Source organism: Aethalodelphis obliquidens, unplaced genomic scaffold (assembly GCF_003676395.1).
Source record: "Aethalodelphis obliquidens isolate GAN/ISIS:26980383/991018 unplaced genomic scaffold, ASM367639v1 scaffold2, whole genome shotgun sequence".
Lineage (NCBI taxonomy): Eukaryota > Metazoa > Chordata > Mammalia > Artiodactyla > Delphinidae > Aethalodelphis > Aethalodelphis obliquidens.
In genome coordinates this window covers 60,999,093-61,017,276 of record NW_020837946.1, presented here as the reverse complement: position 1 = coordinate 61,017,276, position 18,184 = coordinate 60,999,093, and the positions used below count along the sequence as shown (strand labels likewise).

Genomic DNA, 18,184 nt, shown 5'->3' with positions numbered 1-18,184 from the left:
ATCTCATGTTAGATGTACACATCCACTTAAATATCTCACCAAAATTTTAAACAAACTGATTATTTTCTTTTAATTCAGGACTTCAAATAACTGTTACTATATGAACATAGTATTTTAGGATTCAGAAAGATGAAAACTCACTCAAACAAAATTGAAAAATTGGCCGACAGCACCTAAAGCACTCAATTGATGCTACATTCCATTACCACATCAATATTTTTTTTAATAGGATTTCTATCTTCATCTGCAGAGGAACAGATATAGCCCTTAAACCATTCCCGATATGGCTAAGTGTTACTTACCCAGGATTAGCTTTGATAATGGTTATTAGGTATACTTTAACAGCTTGAAATGCTTCATACTTATCCTGAAGTATACTTCAAGAATTTATTCAGTTAATTCTTAAGGAGCCAAGTCAGTCAATGTCCTAAATCTTGAAAGCTCCCTTCAAATGTAACTTCATAGTCTTTAAATTTTAACTGTCATTGTTTATTACTGTTTTGGCTACATTCTCTACAATTTCAGCAGCATCTTAAAGAGACAATGTGTCTATGTACAATGAAAGAACAAAGAGCCATGGTTTAACTGTACAATATTAAGGGGAATCTGTGGTAAGCATAGCCTCCTTTTTCGGCAACATGGACAATTTACATGTAAGTATCAGCATTATGAATGTGATGATAAGGAAGTTTCTTAGAGGAGTGACATACAGCATCCTGAAAAATAATGGTTTCTACCATACAAGGCAGTTAGAAAATGTTCACATTTTAACAAATCTGTACAAACCACAAGAAACTCGTTTAAGGGACCATCATCCCACCTTGCTGATAAGAACTTTCTAGAAATGTAGGATTACCATGAACAATTTATAGATCTAGTATATATGTGCTCCACAGCCCTAGAAACCAAGAAACTGATTTCGAGAGCTCTTTATGTCCAACACGGATCATTTTTACATGCCTTGATTGTTAATAAATGCCTGCTTTTAATAATCTCTCTATAATGTACAGTCAACTTGCACCTTTAAGGAGGTCATTTGATTTTTTTAGCAAAGAAGCAACATCATTTAGCAGCAATTAAAGCGCCTTCAAGAAGACTTAAAAAAAATACAATATCCAATTAGAAAAGGCATATTTTTAAACATTTGTACAAGAATAAGCTGCTGAAACTCGGTAATTGAAATACGACATCTGTACACAATTTACAATAGAGCTAGAAGGGAATTTATCATTATCCTGCATAGAACTGGTCTGCATTTGGTTACGTATTGTCACTTGTTTGAATGAACAAGGCCTGGTAACAAAAGAAAAATACCTGTTAACAATTCTAACATGTTGAGAACACTGGAGATATTATAATTTAGTGACTTCAGCTGATTTCAAAACAAGCAGCTCACTTTGTCAAAGGTGTAATGTATCTAGGAATAGCTCTCCCTTTAACATGACCAGTGAAAAAAGTGGACATGTGATTTCGAGGTACAACTTGGTAAAAGCCAGAATAGGCAAATGACAAAAGTCTAATAACTTTGTCCAAAGAGTCTAACTCTCACATTCTATTACTATAAAACACAACTGTCACTGTCATTCAGTTCTTACTTTGGTTGCAGCAGATAAACTGCTGAATGCTGAAGAATGTATCCAGGCACTAGATAGTTCCTGTGTTAGAAATATGTCTCATATTTTTTCCATGTGTTTTTAAATAATGAAAAACCACCCTTCATATTAGAACTCTCTAGTAACAACCAAATGTATTTAAGTATTATAAACGTTATTTACAGTGTTCCCCCCAAAAAACATTGTTTTTATCTTAACATGGTATTCCTGTTTCTGTGCAACAGGCAGTCACCCTTCACTGCTCAAGATTACAGTCAGAAGTGTACATTTATTCACTGCCCATGATCCACTCTCATACAAACGATGCTATGAAGAACTTCAGTTCACAAACAGTTCTCAACCATATCCTGTGTAAAAAAGAAAACAACAAAAACACTCAAAAGCTCTCAAACTCAAGTATGCATCTGGAAGCAATTCAAAGACATCATGCCAATTTTGGAGGAAAGTCAGTAAGTAATTATGCTTGAAGAAGGGGGTGTAGGGGATGCTGTCAGCCCAACCATGTGTAAGTTTCCCGAAGAATTGGATCTTCTCATGTGTGGGAGAAGATAGGGGTCATTTGCCAGTTGGTGCACATCAAACCTATCTTCTTTTCGGTATGCCAAACAGCGTCTTATAAAGGCCTTAAAAAAAAAAAAAAAGTCAGCAATTAAAATCTTTTCCTCTTCTAAGTATCAATCAACTAAATACTACAGATGATGGACACATTTAAGACAATAAATAGATTTTACTTCACTGGGGATTCAAAATTTTTAAGAAATTGTAGCAGTAGGGCTTCCCTGGTGGTGCAGTAGTTAAGAATCTGCCTGCCAATGCAGGGGACATGGGTTCGAGCCCTGGTCCGGGAAGATCCCACATTCTGCGGAGCAACTAAGCCCCTGTGCCACAACTACTGAGCCTGTGCTCTAGAGCCCGTGCTCCACAATGAAGAGTAGCCCCCATTTGCCACAACTAGAGAAAGCCCACGTGCAGCAACAAAGACCCAACGCAGCCAAAAATAAATAAGTAAAATAAATTAAAAAAAATTGTAGCAGTAAAATTATCACTCCAAATTCAACTATCAACTCACAGCCCCCTAGTAGTTCACTTTACAATCTAAATACTATTACTACCATTTAAACTTATTGCTGGAAAGCTGCATTTTTTCCTTTTTATTGAGATTAAAATATACATAACAAAAATTAGCATTTTAACCCTTGAGTGTACAATTCAGTGACATTAAGTACATTCACATTGCTATACAACATCACCACTATACATCTGCAGAACTTTTTCATCATCTAAAACTGAAATTCTGCACCCATTGAACAGTATCTCCCCATTGCTCCTTCCTCCAGCCCTTGGTAACCACTTGTGTTCCTTTATGATCTGGCTATTCTAGGTACCTTATATGAGTGGAATCATACAATATTTATTTGTCCTTTTGTGTCTTTCACTTAGCATGATGTTTGAATCATCCATGTTGTAGCATGCATCAGAATTTCATTCCTTTTTTTTTTTGCCGTATGTGGGCCTCTCACAGTTGTGGCCTCTCCCGTTGCGGAGCACAGGCTCCGGATGGGCAGGCTCAGCGGCCATGGCTCACGGGCCTCATTCCTTTTTAAGGCTGAATAATATTCCACTGCATGTACATACTACATTTTGTTTACCCATTTATCTCTTGGTTGACATTTGGATTGTTTCTACCTTTTAACTATTGTGAATAATGCTGCTATGAATGTTGGTATATAAATATCTGAGTCCTTGCTTCCACTTTTTTTGGTATCTACCTAGAAGTAGAAATGCTGGATCATATGGTAATTAAAAAAAAATTGACATATCAGTTTCAGATATACAACATAATGATTCAACATTTGTACTGTGAAAAGATCACCACAATTGTCTAGTTAACATCTGTCACCATACGTAGTTATAAAATTGTTTTTGTGATGAGAACTTTTAAGATCTACTCTTAGCAACTTTCAAATATGCAATATAGTATTATTAATTATAATCCCCAGGCTGTACACTACATCCCCATGACTTATATAACTGGAAGTTTGTACCTTTTGGCCCCCTTCACCCATTTCGCCCACCCCTCACCCACCCACCTCTCTTCTCTGTATCTGTGAGCTTGGTTTTTTTTTGTTTGTTGTTTTTTAAGATTCTACATATAATGGCATATGTAGAATCTTATATATGACATATAATGACAAGACATGACATATAATGGCAAGATTTCCTTTTGTTTAATGTCTGAACAGTATTCCATTTTATATATGTATATATACACACACACCACATTTTCTTTATCCATTCATCCCACGCTGGACACCTAAGGTTGCGTCCATGTCTTGGGTATTGTAAATAATGCTGCAGTGATCATGGGGATGCACATACCATCTTGAGTTAATGTTTCTGTTTTCTTCAAATACTCAGAAGTAGAACTGCTGATCATATGGTAGTTCTATTTTTAATTTTCCAACGAACCTCCCTATTGTTTTCCATATTGGCTGCACCAATTCACAATCCCACCAACAGTGCACACAGGTTCCCTCGTCTCCACATCCTTGCCAACACTCATTTCTTGTCTTTTTGATAATGGCTGTTCTACAGGTATGAGGTGATATCTCACTGTGGTTTTGATTTGGATTTCCCTGATTATGAGTGATGTTGAGCATCTTTTCATGCACCTGTTGGCCATATGTAGGTCCTCCTTGGGGAAAAAACCTATACAGATCCTCTGTTTTTAATCGGACTGTTTGATTTCTTTATATATTTTGGATATTAATCCCTTATCAGGTATGATTTGGTGAAGCTGTCTTTTCATTTTGTTCATGGTTTCCTTTGCTGTGCAGATTTTTCATTTGATGCAGTCCCACTTGTTTACTTTTACTTTGTTGCCTTTGCTTTTGTTGTCAAATACAAAAATTCCTCACCAAGACCTATGTCAAGGAGCTTACCGCCTATGTTTTCTTTTAGGAGTTTTATGATTTCTAGTCTTAAGTTCAAGACTGTCATCCATTTTGAGTTACTTTTTGTGTATGGCATAAGATAGTGGTCCAGTTTCATCCTTGTTTATGTGGCTGTCTAGTTTTCCCAACACCATTTATTGAAGAGACCACCCTTTCCCCATTATATATTCTTGGCTTCTTTGTCATAAATTGACCATACATGTGTGGGTTTATTCAGGGCTCTCAATTATGTTCCATTGATCTGTGTATTTTTATGCCAATACCATATGTTTTTTTTTTTTTTAAAGAATCAATTTTATTTTTGGTTGTGTTGGGTCTTTGTTGCTGCATGCGGGCTTTCTCTAGTTGTGGCGAGCAGGGGCTACTCTTCGTTGTGGTGTGCGGTCTTCTCATTGTGGTGGCTTCTCTTGTTGTGGAGCACAGGCTCTAGGCATGCAGGCTTCACTAGTTATGGCTCGTGGGCTCTAGAGCACAGGCTCAGTAGTTGTGGCACACAGGCTTAGTTGTTCCACGGCATACCGTACTGTTTGTTTTGAATACTATAGCTTTGAAATGTAGTTTGAAATCATGGAGCATGAGGCCTTCGGCTTTGTTCTCAAGATGGCTTTGACTATTTGGGTCTTTCGTGTTTCCATATGAATTTTAGGACTGTTTGCTCTATTTCTGTGAAAAATACTGTTGGAATTTTGATAGGGATTGCACTGAATCTGTAGATTGCTTTTAGTAGTATGGACATTTTAACATTAATTCTTCCAATCCATGAACATGGAATATCTTTCCATTTACTTGTGCCTTCTTCAATTTCTTTCATCAATGTCTTATAGTTTTATTCTTTCTGATGCGACTGTAAATAGGATTGTTTTGTTTTCTCTTTGGCTGCACCCCAACCAGGGATCGAACCTGGGCCCCAGCAGTGAAAGCGCCAAGTCCTAACCACTGGACTGCCAGGGAAGTCCCTGGGATTGTGTTCTTAATTTCTCTTTCTGCTCTTTTATTATTAGTATATAGAAATACATAAAAATTTGTTGCATTGATTTCATATCCCACAACTTTACTGAATTTGTTGATTAGCTCTAACTTTTTTGGTGATGTCTTAAGGGTTTTTATATATAAAATGATGTTATCTGCAAATAGTGACAGTTTTACTTCTTCCTTTCTGATTTGTATGCCTTTTACTTCTTTTTCTTGCCTAACTGTTCTGGCTAGGACTTCCAACACAGGCTCACCTTGTTGTACTGTACTTCGCAAATACTGCGTGTTTTTTTTTTTTTTTTTTTTTAACAAATTGAACGTTTGTGGCAACCCCACATTGAGCAAATCTATCAGCACCATTTTTCCAACAGCTCACTTTGTGTCTCTGTGTCACATCTGGTAATTCTAGCAATATTTCAAACTTTCCATTATATTTGTTATGTCACTATTATATTTGTTATGGTGATCAGTGATTTCTGCTACTATTGTAACTGTTTGGGGGAGCTCATGAACTGCACCCATGTAAGACTGCAAACTTAATTGCTGAAATGACAACAAAGGATTTAGAATATTACATAAAGTTAGTTCATAAAGCAGTGGCAGGGTTTAAGAGGACTGACTCCAATTTTGAAAGCTTTTTACCCACAGTAGAACTTCTTTCAAACAGCACTGCATACTACAGAGAAATGGTTCATGAAAGGAAGAGACCAAGAAATTGCCTCAGCAGCCACCACCCTGCTCAGTCAGCAGCCGTCAACAGCAAGGCAAGACCCTCCACAAGCAAAAAGACTACTGGCTGAAGGCTCAGAGGATGGTTAACAGTTTTTAGCAAGCAAGTATTTTTAATTAAGGTATGTACATTATTTTTTTAAGACATAATGCTATTGCACACTTAACAGACTACATTATAATGTAAACATAACTTTTATATGCACCGGGAAACCAAAAACTATGTGTGACTTCTTTATTGCAATATTCGTCTTATTTGCTGTGGTACAGAACCGAACCCACAATATCTCTGAGGTATGCCTGTAACTGTGTTGAATGTGGAATACTGCATTTCTCCCTACAAAATTCTGGAGTCTTCTTTTTCTGGAATTTCTCTTCTGTAAAACACTCCTTTCACCCTCATTCCACTTTACTGTCAATTTAGTTTGGCCAAAGGGTCTGATGCCATTTTTGCCCTAGTGTTTTCTTCCTATTGAGCATAGATTGTACAGCACAAAGTGAATATATCTATGTAACTGGCAAACAGATCAAGAAAAAGAACTTTATCAGAACTCCTAAGACTCTTCATGCCCACTTTCAGGCACTGGCTCTGCCCCCAATCTATTGGGGTAACAGCTATCCTGACTTTTAAACACCATAATTGAGTTCTGCTTGTTTTAAACTTTATGTAAATGTAATCGTAGATTATGTTCTCCTTTGCCTGGCTTCTTAAAAGAATCACAGACCATATTTGGGTCCTTAAAAACTATCACAACCAAAGGCCTAAAGCAACTCTTCTCCAGAGCAAATCACCAGCCCCTACTGGACAGCTTTTCCTGTGGCTGTCTCCAGAGCAAATCACCAGCCCCTACTGGACAGCTTTTCCTGTGGCTGCAATCTTTACTTCACAAAGCTTATTTTCATAAACTTAGTACCTTTGCTTCACTGCTTACAACCGGTTTTACAGGGAACTGGACATCTGTGGCTTTTAATATTGTATTTTCTTGAAGAATGTCTTGCTGAGATTGATTGTGACCAAATGGCTTTAAAAAAAAAAAATACAATGTTGAGAAATTTATCTCACAAAATATTTAAACAGATATCAGAGAATCTCCAAGATACAAATGATTTGTGTTCTAAAAAAATCTTACTCTCAGTTACTTGCAAGCTGGGATGCATTCTCATAGAAACAAGGTTATAACTGATAGCAGGCTGAGGAAGAGCATCTGATCAATCCTTAGCATAGCCAAAACATTGTGAATAAGCAACAGAAAATACTACCATTGCCATATAAGTAATTAAGATGAAAATAAAAGCAAAAAAATTTTAAATTTTATTCTGAATGTTTAAAATTTAAGTTTAATTAGAGAAGAGATGGAGAAGTAGTGGAAACATCCGTGAAAAGTCCAAAGAGTGAAATACCTTGAGTATGACACACTAACTTAAATGAATCAGCTCTGGGTTTGGTCCTAACATGCAGTGAGTTCCCAGACAAGTCCCTGAATCTCTCTTTTCACACTGATGGAGGGACTGAATGGGATAAGGATATCTATGGTAGCTTACAGTTCTGACTTCAATGTAAAGAGAGGTTTGGGAAAAATTAGTACTAAGTAAGTTTGATGGAATTTCCCTGAGGAAGCACAGGAGGAAACAAACATGCTCAGGCCAAACTGTGTGTGTGGGGTGGGAATGGGGTAGAGGAGGTGAGGAAGTGGAGAGAATGGAGGGTCGTGAACAGTTTTGACTCCTTTATTCCTAGCAATAGAAAAACGTTAGCACTGTTAACAGATTAGTTACTTCTTCTTCCTAAAAGAAAAAAAAGTCAAAGAGCAGGCCAAAGAAGCTGTTGTGACATTAAAATAATTCTGATCCACGGAAATTTTAGGAAGTGATAATATATTTAAGATCATTTAAAAAATCAAATGGAGTAACTATGGTTCAGGCATCCAAAATGGAGCTGGGTGGCCATTGTGGATGTGGTTTCAGACACATTCCTGCATCAGAAAAAACCTGAACTTTCTGAACTGTATCAATCTAAAGGAAACCACTAGATGTTTTCAAAACTGTATCTATCTGCTAGCAATTGCCAGCTGCAACCTTGTACTTTCAAAGTTCCCCCCCCCAACTATGTCATCATTTCAAACCCCAATCTTTGCTTAACAAGCACCCTTACTTCTTGCCAGCTCCAATCCTAATTCTTGACAATTTGTGTAAGCTTGCAGTTTTTTGCCTATAAGCACCCTCCTCCGCTTTTGTAGTCCAGCGGAACACAATTCAAGTGCTTTCATGTATTTCTGCTTCCCAGTCTGCTCCTAACCCCAAATAAACAGTTATTTTGGGATTTTTTGTTGTTGCCTCAACCAGGTCTGCATTCTTGGAATTCCTGACTAAATTGACTTCAAGTTTATGAAACTTTAAAAGGGGAAAATTCAACTTATCTCCATATAGCTGAATCTGTTATACTTCAACTTACTTTTCTACCATAAAGACACTGAAAGAAGATGACTCCGACTGACCACACATCAACCTTGTTGGAAATCTTCGGTGGTTCCTTTCCAACTACAAAACACTCAGGAGGTAAATACCTAGGTTTTGGGGGGAGAAAAAAAGGAAAGGATATTAACAACTTATAATTTAAAACCTTCTAAATGTAAAATCTTACACTCATTTTATCCATACAAAAACCTTAGGTGAGTTTCACTGATTAAAGTCCTAACTTTTAAGGCATTTGTATCCCTGTATCATTTGACTTTAGGGCCAAAACAAACAACTTTGTGGTTAAAGTGTGTAATATACAGTTGACCCTTTTCCAACACGGGTTCAAACTGCACGGGTCCACTTATATGAGGATTTTTTTCAATAGTAAATACTGCAGCACTACACAATCCCTGACTGGTTGAATTTCGGGCATGTGGAGGAACCACGTATATGAAGGGCAACTGCAAGCTATACTCAGATTTTTGACTGTGCAGAGGACCGGTGCCCCTGCACTGTTCAAGGGTCAACTTATATACATTTCTGTAGTGTATGATCTACAGAAATGATAAATTATCATTAGAAATTACAATTTCTAAGTATCTACTAATAGAAGAAGTCCTCTCCTATCCCCCCTTCACCAATTGTCAAACTGTAGGAAGTTCTCTTCCTAAAATACACATCTGATCAGCCAGTTCTTTTGTTTAAAGAACCTCAACCTCACTCACTGCCCAGGCCAAGACCTCGTATCTCTTGCTTGTAACACGAGACCTGTCCTAATCTAGCAGCAACTTAAATTTCCAAAATCTCTTCTCCTGATCCCCAGCCCCTCAAACTGGTTAGGCAAAGCCGATTCACTTGGTTTCCTACACTGTGCTTCCCCGCAATGCTTCTGAATATGACAACCTCTTATGCCTTCCTTAACTACTCCAGTTCACACAGTGACCACCCTTTCTTCTTCAAGACCCACCCAACTTTCACAAGCCTTCTCTGCTTCCCTCCAGGCAGATGTTACCTCCATTACAGCGTTAATCCATTGTACAGTTTCAAACAGTAGCAGCATCAGAAATATATGGAGCATTCAAAAATACTATTTTTATTTATAAATTTATAATTTTAGATAAAGAAAAGGTAAAAATAGATTGTAAAATTTATTTAAAAGGTAAAAATACATATAAGTAAAAATAAATTTTTACTTTTAACCTTAGGCTATAAGTATTGATAAAAAGCTCCATCAGGATGCAAGCATCTCACACTTAAAAAATTTAGATAAACTACAAAGTCCTGAAAAGGAATAATACAGCTAAATGGGAAGCTACTCTTTTTAGTTTTATACTCACTATGCTAAAATCGTTTAAATTTCAGCAGAACATTCACAGATGACCAATAACTTATTTGTGATGTAAATCCTTTCCTACCCTCCAAATCAAATAAAAAGCCAGATTTGTTTTATGCATAAAAGCGTATATTTTCTGTAGGTTTATGTGTGTGTAACTGAAACAAGAATGACTCTTAAACACTGTGCTATACCGTCTCTCAAGGTAAAAGGGTATATAAGCAAGGAGAGGAAGTGTAGGAATAGATACCAAAGCTACTCGGGGAAAACGACAGCAGGATTTACTGGATGCTTGCATTTGAGACCCAAGAGGAAGGGAGAAACAAAACTCGTTTTCTTCTAAACGATACTGACAAATAATTTAAGCTTCTGGGGATGATGTGTAAAAGCACTACATACCTGTATTCTAAAAGTCTGTATATGAATAAAAAACTAACTATTTTGGGGAAAGCTGTTTCTACAAGAAGTATATAATTCCAGGTTCCTAACATGGAAATGCCATGACTGTATCTTCTTCCTGCACAGCACCCTAAAACATAAGCTTCCCTGTCTCATGCCCATCTGTCAGGGGGAAATTTCCTTGCCCTGCCCTGCACTAGGGAAGCCAGAGTGAGAGGGAAACAGTATGGTGGGAGTCTCTGCAGAGGAAGGATGATCTGTTACTTAGAACATGGTTTTCAAGCTGTCTGCCACAGAATACAGGGTTCTACCAAGAAGCCTTATTTTTGTTGGTTTTATTAGGATTCTAAGATTTTGTGGTGAAAAAAGGAGGCTTGTTGCTAAAAGAAAGAAGTCTAAAGACTACTGACTGAGGGTACTGACTTTTAAGGAGTTACTAGTTTGAATGATAGACTTTTAAAGAATATATATTGAAAGAAAATTATGATACATTATCTTATATTCCTAAAAAATGCCACAAGCATAATTTGAAACTCTAAACTGGCTTTAAATGAATACATGGAACATGACTACTAATCCTTACTCTGAAAAGTAAAGTCCATACCAACCTGTGGCATTTTATAGAATTGGTTATTATTGCCCAGGCTATGTGAAGATTGTTCTGAAGACTCCAAAGTCACATTTATGTTTGTAGTCACCATCCTGCTCAGTGAAGCTGAGTAGTTATCTCCCTTCCATTTAAGATTTCACTCTTTTTGCTAAGCTAATTTATTCTGAAAACTAAATTAGTTTTGAAATTTTATAGTCTATGTTCTCCACTTTGGCAAATTTGATACTAAGTTTGAAAATTCACACTGAAGTAATTTTTGTCAACACGTAGGTAACTCTGAAGGGAATGACATTCATTTAGACTCGTATCAGTGAATCTATGGTTCTATCTAGATTTATATCTGTATGTATGAAGTTATTAAAAAGATTTTTGAGCGTTAAGGCCAAAGACCAAGATTGTACCAAATTTCTCTTTCATTCATTATCGACAAAACATCCATCTTAAACAAAAACTGTAACCACAAAACCTCTACAGAGAGGGCTTAATGCTTATTAGTTATTGCTTTTAATAGCTAAGATATTATATTAAGTATCATTACTCACGATAAATATCACTCCAACATTATAGAACAAGATTCACAAATTCTCCATGTTAGGAGTTTCTGGCTGGTAGGGAACTAGCTGGTAGTCGCTTGCTGATGCCAAGTTTTTCTTCCTCCGGTTTGCTGATAGTTACAGTTAAGACCAGGTGAGAAAACAGGACTGATGATAGCAGTCTCTCAACTCACAGACTTCATATCAGTACTCTCATCACACCACAGTAATCTCAAAGGTATGCGAAAATAAACTCTCATTAAAAAGACTGGGCACTAATCTAGGTAATTTTGGTGTTTTTAATAATACACTTACCAGTAAGTGCCTGCCCCTTGGGAAGTTAGATCCATTCCATCTACACCATAGCTGTCATCATCCATAATCTTGGACAGACCAAAATCAGTAATTTTAATTTCTCCGCATGCTGTTCCATCTACCAGAAGGATGTTCCCTAAGAACAAAGTATAAAGTTCTTTTAATGAAACATAAATGAGAAACATTATCTTTACTACTAAAGCTGGACTTTTGGGAAATAATACACTTAACATACATATGTAAAATTTTAAATCAATTAACATATACATTTAAAATATAATTTTTAAATGCAGTAATATAAATTTTAAAAACACTTCAGCTACTACCACTAGTATTCCACTGACTTTTAAAAACTAAACCAAAAAGCATATTTTCGGATAACTTAGCAAGTAAGACTTTTAAAAATTACACTCTTTAAAGCTTAAATTATTTAGACAAAAATTTTATTAATTACCTGGTTTAAGATCATAATGTATAATAGGGGGTTTGATTTCATTGAGATATCTTAGTGCATTTACAATCTGCATTACAATAGACCTAGCTTCTTTCTCTGACATTAATTTATGTTGCTTCAGATAGAAATCCAAGTCATTGCCTTCACAGTATTCTAACACTGTACAAAACCTACAATGGAGAAGAGAAAAAAATCAGACATAAAATATTATCCAATAATTCAGAATCACAATGGACAAATGAAGAGTATTTATATTATCACTATGGAATAGGGGAAGCAAAAGCCAACATGTCTTTTCTTAAAAAATAAATCCTTTTATATTCACTTACGTATCTGTATCCAAGGAGAAATAATCATAGAGTTTAACTATTCTGGGGTGATCCAGTTCTTTGTGTATTCTATACTCTCTGCAGGCATGTCTACGAGAAAGAGAATATATTAATTCTCCATGACAATTAAATATATTTTCAAAATTGATAAAAACCTTTAAAGAATTAATATTTACTTGTGGTAGTTTTCCTTCTTCTCATCCCTCCAACTTTTATTAAGCTGATGGATCTTCACAGCAGCATATCTTTGTTCATAAAGGTCAAAAGCCTAGGATTCAAGGAATAGAAGAGTTTGCACCAAAGACCAACTGAATAGTGAAGAGATTTTTTTTTTTGAGTGATAATTTTTGCAGTAATATGGAATGAGAATACACATTACGATTTTTGGTAGTCATCTCTGCTAAGGTTATATATAGTTCAGTGGCACATTTATTATCAGAAACAAGATACAAATTCCATGGTGCTAAATCAGAGAAAACCTTAATGTGGATTTTCACGTTCAAGTTTTATAAGTGCCAATATATTGAATCAAGATAAAACAATAAAGCTCTCTGGGTTTTGTTTTTTTTTTGGCTGCGTTGGGTCTTTGTTGCTGTGCACGGCCTTTCTCTAGTTGCGGCAAGTGGGGTCTACTCTTTGTTGCGGTGCGCGGGCTTCTCTTGTTGCAGAGCACGGGCTCTAGATGCGAGGACTTCAGTAGTTGTAGCACACGGGCTCAGAAGTTGTGGCACACGGGCTTCAGTAGTTGTGGTGCATGGGCTTAGTAGTTGTGGTGCATGGGCTTAGTTGCTCCGCGGCACGTGGTATCTTCCCGGACCAGGGATCAAACACGTGTCCCTTGCACTGGCAGGTGTATTCTTAACCACTGCACCACCAGGGAAGTCCCAAGCTATCTGTTTTTAATATAGACGTTCTTCTCTATACTGGTAGTAGCAGTAAGTGGCCAGGAAAACAGGCGGCTGTAATACTTTTTTGGTGGGTTCCTGTATCCTTTCCTAGCAACTCCACCTTTTCCTCCCCACCTTATTTGAAAATTAACAAGTTCCTAACAATTTCCCAACTGTTTTAAAAAAATTCTAAACTTTTATTATCAAACTGTTTAAACATAACCATAACCATTAACCATATGTAATTACCATACCTAACTCTATCAGTAATATTTCCTTAATCTGGGCTCAAAAAAGGTTTTATACTTGTTTGTTCAAATGACCAGACTATTTCTTAAATAAAGAATGATCAATATTTTAAGGCTTCAGGTGACTTATAAATGTTTTTTAAAAACAATGAATATCATTAAAGAGGAATTAATAATTTAGGTTCAACTGTGACTTTTACACAAAAGCGCTCCCTTAAAACACTAAAAGCTTACATATTTATTAGGAAGAAGGTTCCTAGTTCCCACTGCCTCTATCAATTTAACCTTAAAATAAGCAGTAGGGGTAAACTGCTTGTCACGAAATTATAAAAGCATGAGATCAGAAATAATATAGGATGCAGTAATTAAGAATATTCACTTTGGAGTCAGATGAACTTATTAGCTGCATGACTTTGTGCTTAATACCCTCTCTAATAGCCTCAGTCTCATGAAGTTTGGGTTGTTGACTAAATGGGGTGAAACATATAAAGTGTTCAGAATAATATATGATTCATAATAAATATCCAATAAACATTAGCTCATTATACTATTAAAAGTTAAGTTTTAAGAAATATAATAGAAAAGAATAAAAGAAGTTCACGTGAGAGAAAGCAAAAAAGCTTTTATAAAACTCAAAGGCAATCATAGTAAAAAAAATAGGAGAAAATAAAATTCTAAGTACTAATAAAGTTATCATCCATGTATAATGATTATAATAACTGTATATGACATATCTTTCTCCCAAGATTAGGAGAGTAAAGTATACCTTCCCATAAAGCTAAGATGGTAATCACTGAGCAACTGATTCAATGCTTTCCACCTTGGTATAGAGAAGAGTCAATTTTTTGACTTACAGTCAGCTACTTTGTTTACCAAGCGACCTGGCAACAATGAAAGGACTTGAAGGGGTCGGAGGGGCTGTCATTAGTATTTAAATCAGTAATGAGGGTTCAAGTCATTAGGGACCCACAATCTGCATTTTCTAATTTCTACAGAAGCCTTTTCTTCCAAAAGAAAAGTCCCTTTTAGACCCTATCTATGGGGCTAAAAACAATGGAAATACTATTGGGCAGTGGCAGAAGACTGTCATGAAAGCTATCAGTAGGCTCAGAAGCCGGGCAACTTCTAGGCGGAGCTAGTGCTAGCTAACTATACTTTTGGTGATTTTTAGGTCCACAGTGAGCAACATTATGACCTTCTTTTCTACCTTGTGGCCTAAGACTACTCAACCATTATGTGCCTGAGGATGAACTACCATTAGAATCAGAGAAATAGGAATTGGAAGAGAGCTCACAGATCACTCTTGATGGGTGACACTTAATGCTCATCCAAGTTAACAAAACAAAAAATAGTTCATGGTTGAACCAAGATCAGAAATGAAGTTCTCTGAATCCAAATCCCATAATTTGCCCCAGAGTCAGAACTGGATACAGGTTGTCTCGTTGAACAGAGAGGATTTCTAATAACAATCTAATGAGCTTACATTTTCTCAGCAACAAAGTTCTTTGTGATTTTCCTGTGATAGTTCATTTAGCATTCCCAGGTGAAGACAGGCAGAGGATGGTAAGCAATAAGCCCAAGTTTATACAGCAGTCAGAATTAGCCAGGATTCAAACCCAGCCTCTCTGGCTTCAGAACCCAAGGTCTTAATCGCTGACTATACCAATACATAATGAAGCACCAAGTGTTACAAGGAGCTAATCAAAGGCAGACTAACAGGGAAGCCTTCTATAGGAATTGAAGTTTAAGGTGAAGCTATGACCTTCATATGACTTTATGCTAAGAGCAAATGGGAAGCCACTGGGGCTGGTAAGCAGGGGAGTGAGATGATCAGACTGCATTTTATAACAAGGCCACTCTAGCTGCAGCATACACAAATGAACTGGAGAAACTCAATGCCCAGAAAAAAGGTGATCAGCTAGGCAATGCAACAAGAGACAATGAGGCCCTGCGCTAAGAGAGAGGGAGAAGGGTCATTGCTGGATTTAGGAGAGCTTAGTGACATTAATAATGACAGATACCAGGGACTGGTTATGTTGGGGGAAGGGAGTTAAGGGCAAGGTGAATTGAAGGATGGCTTTTATGTTTTTCACTTGAGGGACTGGGCAGATAAATGGCAGTGCTGTGTATTAAAGTAGGGAGCAGTGTTAAAAAGGGGGGTGCGCGTTGGGAGAAGAAATAACTTCTATTTCAGATGTGAGTTTGCAGTGCTTATGAAGCATCCACATGAGGTGAACAGATTAAGTCATATAAACCAGCAGGTACGGGGCTCAGAAGGAAAGTGTGGGGTAGATAGCTATGTATCTATACATCTGTATCTGAAATCAAATAGGTGATAACTTAGTGAATGGGAGGGGGATATATTTGAAAGCAGAACAAGAATGATGAGACCTTAGGAACTTCAATATTTAAAGGTTGGGCAGAAAGATAACATAAAGTGGAAAAAAAGTAAGGTATAAAGCATTAAACATATGAGTAAATATTTCTACATTTATAAATACACATTTGAGAAACACTGGCCTTAAAATAGGTAGAAATTAGGGTAAATTCAGGACATGTAAGACTTGTGACACATGTTTAAATTAAGGGATACAACCTTTCCATAAATGTACTATATTAAATGGCTCCTGCCTATCTTGATTCTAATGGTTGTTATTACTTGTATCAGACTGGCTAGTGATAACCAGGTACCAAATATCAGAGGGACTGCAAAGGCACAAGGATAGTTTTTAGACTCTTGAGATAAGACAGTGTAAGCCACCACAGACTCTTTTTTGTAATGAGAGGACATAAAAACAGTCAAAAAATCATAAAATCAATAAAAAGACATGTACTTCTTAACCACATATTCCTATATCTTTGTCATGTTAGTATGAAGAACAGGAAAAAAATGTACATTACCTTATACACTTCACTAAAGCCACCTCTACCAAGCAGATGGAGTAATAAATATCTTTCATTTAACGTTGGGTGATCTTTGAACCTTAAGGGTGGGGGAAAAAACACTCAGGCACATGAAAACACCCACAAAAAGGTTTCGTCCACAACAAAGTTAGCTCTTATTCTACTCCCAGCTACTTCTTTTTCAGCTACTCTTCTGCTAATTTTGAATTCCATTCCATACTTCTTTTCCTTCTCTAACTGCATGACTATCACCCATCTTAACGCTCTGGTGTTCACAAAGCTTAACATTTATAGCCGAATATTCAGGTTCAATGACCAATTATAGCACTGTGATAAAGACCCACCGACTACTGTATTACTAAGAGCTTTATGAAATCCCGTATCTATTCAGCAGGAATTACTTCCCTTGGAAAAATATACTTTTATTTTGGGAGTTACAGTTAATCAAGTTTTATAATATTGATATATGATTAAAAATAATTATATTTATAAACTGGCTTTCATCCATGGTGAAATTTTACAGCCTTTGCCTTTTATAAATAAAAATTTATTTCCCAATCAAAAAAGAAATCCTTTAAAAAAAACCACCACAGACAATACTATTACTATTTAAAGCTTATTGCACTTGCTATACATTAAGCACTCACCTGTATTATCTCATTTGGTTCTTAACCAACCCTTTGAAGTAGGCCCTGCTACTACCTCTATTTTACAGATGAGGGCACTACTGCACAGAAAGGTTAAGTAACTTGTCCAAGGTCAACAGCTAATACATGGCAGGGGTTAGCAGAAAAATGTGGTTCCAAAATGTACACTCTTGATATTTAAGGAAAAAAAAATATCAATGATAGCTTTATAATTCCAGATGCAAACACATGATATTTTATTCAATATCAACACAGCTTTGATAATTTAAGCTTTTCCTGAGAACTTATAAATAAAAGAGATTTCTGTTAGTTTTAAAGCAAAATGTAGGGAATTCCCTGGTGGTCCAGTGGTTAGGACTTGGCGCTTTCACTGCCATGACCCAGGTTCAATCCCTGGCTGGGGGAACTAAAATCCCGCAAGCCACACAGCCAAAAGAAGAAAAAAAGAAAGAAGAGAAAAATGTAAAGCTGTAACAATTTATTTAATTTTCAACAAGTGGATTAAGTAATATCCACAAGTTTGGACATAATTTTCAGAAGAGCCAATTTTAAATTAGTTTTGTCTTATCTGCGTTATCAGAGTTTTCATCTGGTACAATTAAGGATATTACATAACTATATTATTTCACTGACATTATACATTGGAATGATTGCGTTCATACAGAGATGATCATAAATAGCCCTTCTTTTAAGCAAGATATTTGTATTTCACGGCAGAAATAGGCCACTTCCAATTCTGACACTTGTATTAGGTCATGAAGATTTAAATTACATAAGTCTTAAAGTGTAAAAAGACATCC

General features: G+C 36.4%; 1 protein-coding gene and 1 non-coding gene across 4 annotated transcripts in view; one reads left to right on the top strand and one right to left on the bottom strand.

Annotated features, from left to right (window-relative positions):
* Window positions 1–44: 44 nt before the first annotated feature.
* The window catches only part of TLK1 (tousled like kinase 1), a 151,366-nt gene continuing 133,226 nt past the window's right edge, over window positions 45–18,184 (bottom strand). Inside the window, exons 14-21 of one of the 3 annotated variants that reach the window (XM_027128473.1) lie at window positions 16,735–16,816; window positions 12,875–12,966; window positions 12,699–12,788; window positions 12,370–12,539; window positions 11,916–12,072; window positions 8,721–8,832; window positions 7,183–7,290; window positions 45–2,236 (exon numbers count right to left, since the gene is read on the bottom strand). In XM_027128473.1, the coding sequence (XP_026984274.1) occupies window positions 2,060–2,236; window positions 7,183–7,290; window positions 8,721–8,832; window positions 11,916–12,072; window positions 12,370–12,539; window positions 12,699–12,788; window positions 12,875–12,966; window positions 16,735–16,816 (988 nt within the window). In that variant the 3' untranslated portion in view covers window positions 45–2,059. Of the gene's footprint in view, window positions 2,237–5,791; window positions 7,094–7,142; window positions 7,291–8,720; window positions 8,833–11,915; window positions 12,073–12,369; window positions 12,540–12,698; window positions 12,789–12,874; window positions 12,967–16,734; window positions 16,817–18,184 lie in introns of those variants that run through there. The other 2 variants (XM_027128483.1, XM_027128487.1) reach the window with 2 other exon arrangements.
* Window positions 17,718–17,789, top strand: TRNAE-UUC (transfer RNA glutamic acid (anticodon UUC)). Its single transcript has one exon. It is a non-coding gene; the product is annotated as a tRNA-Glu (tRNA).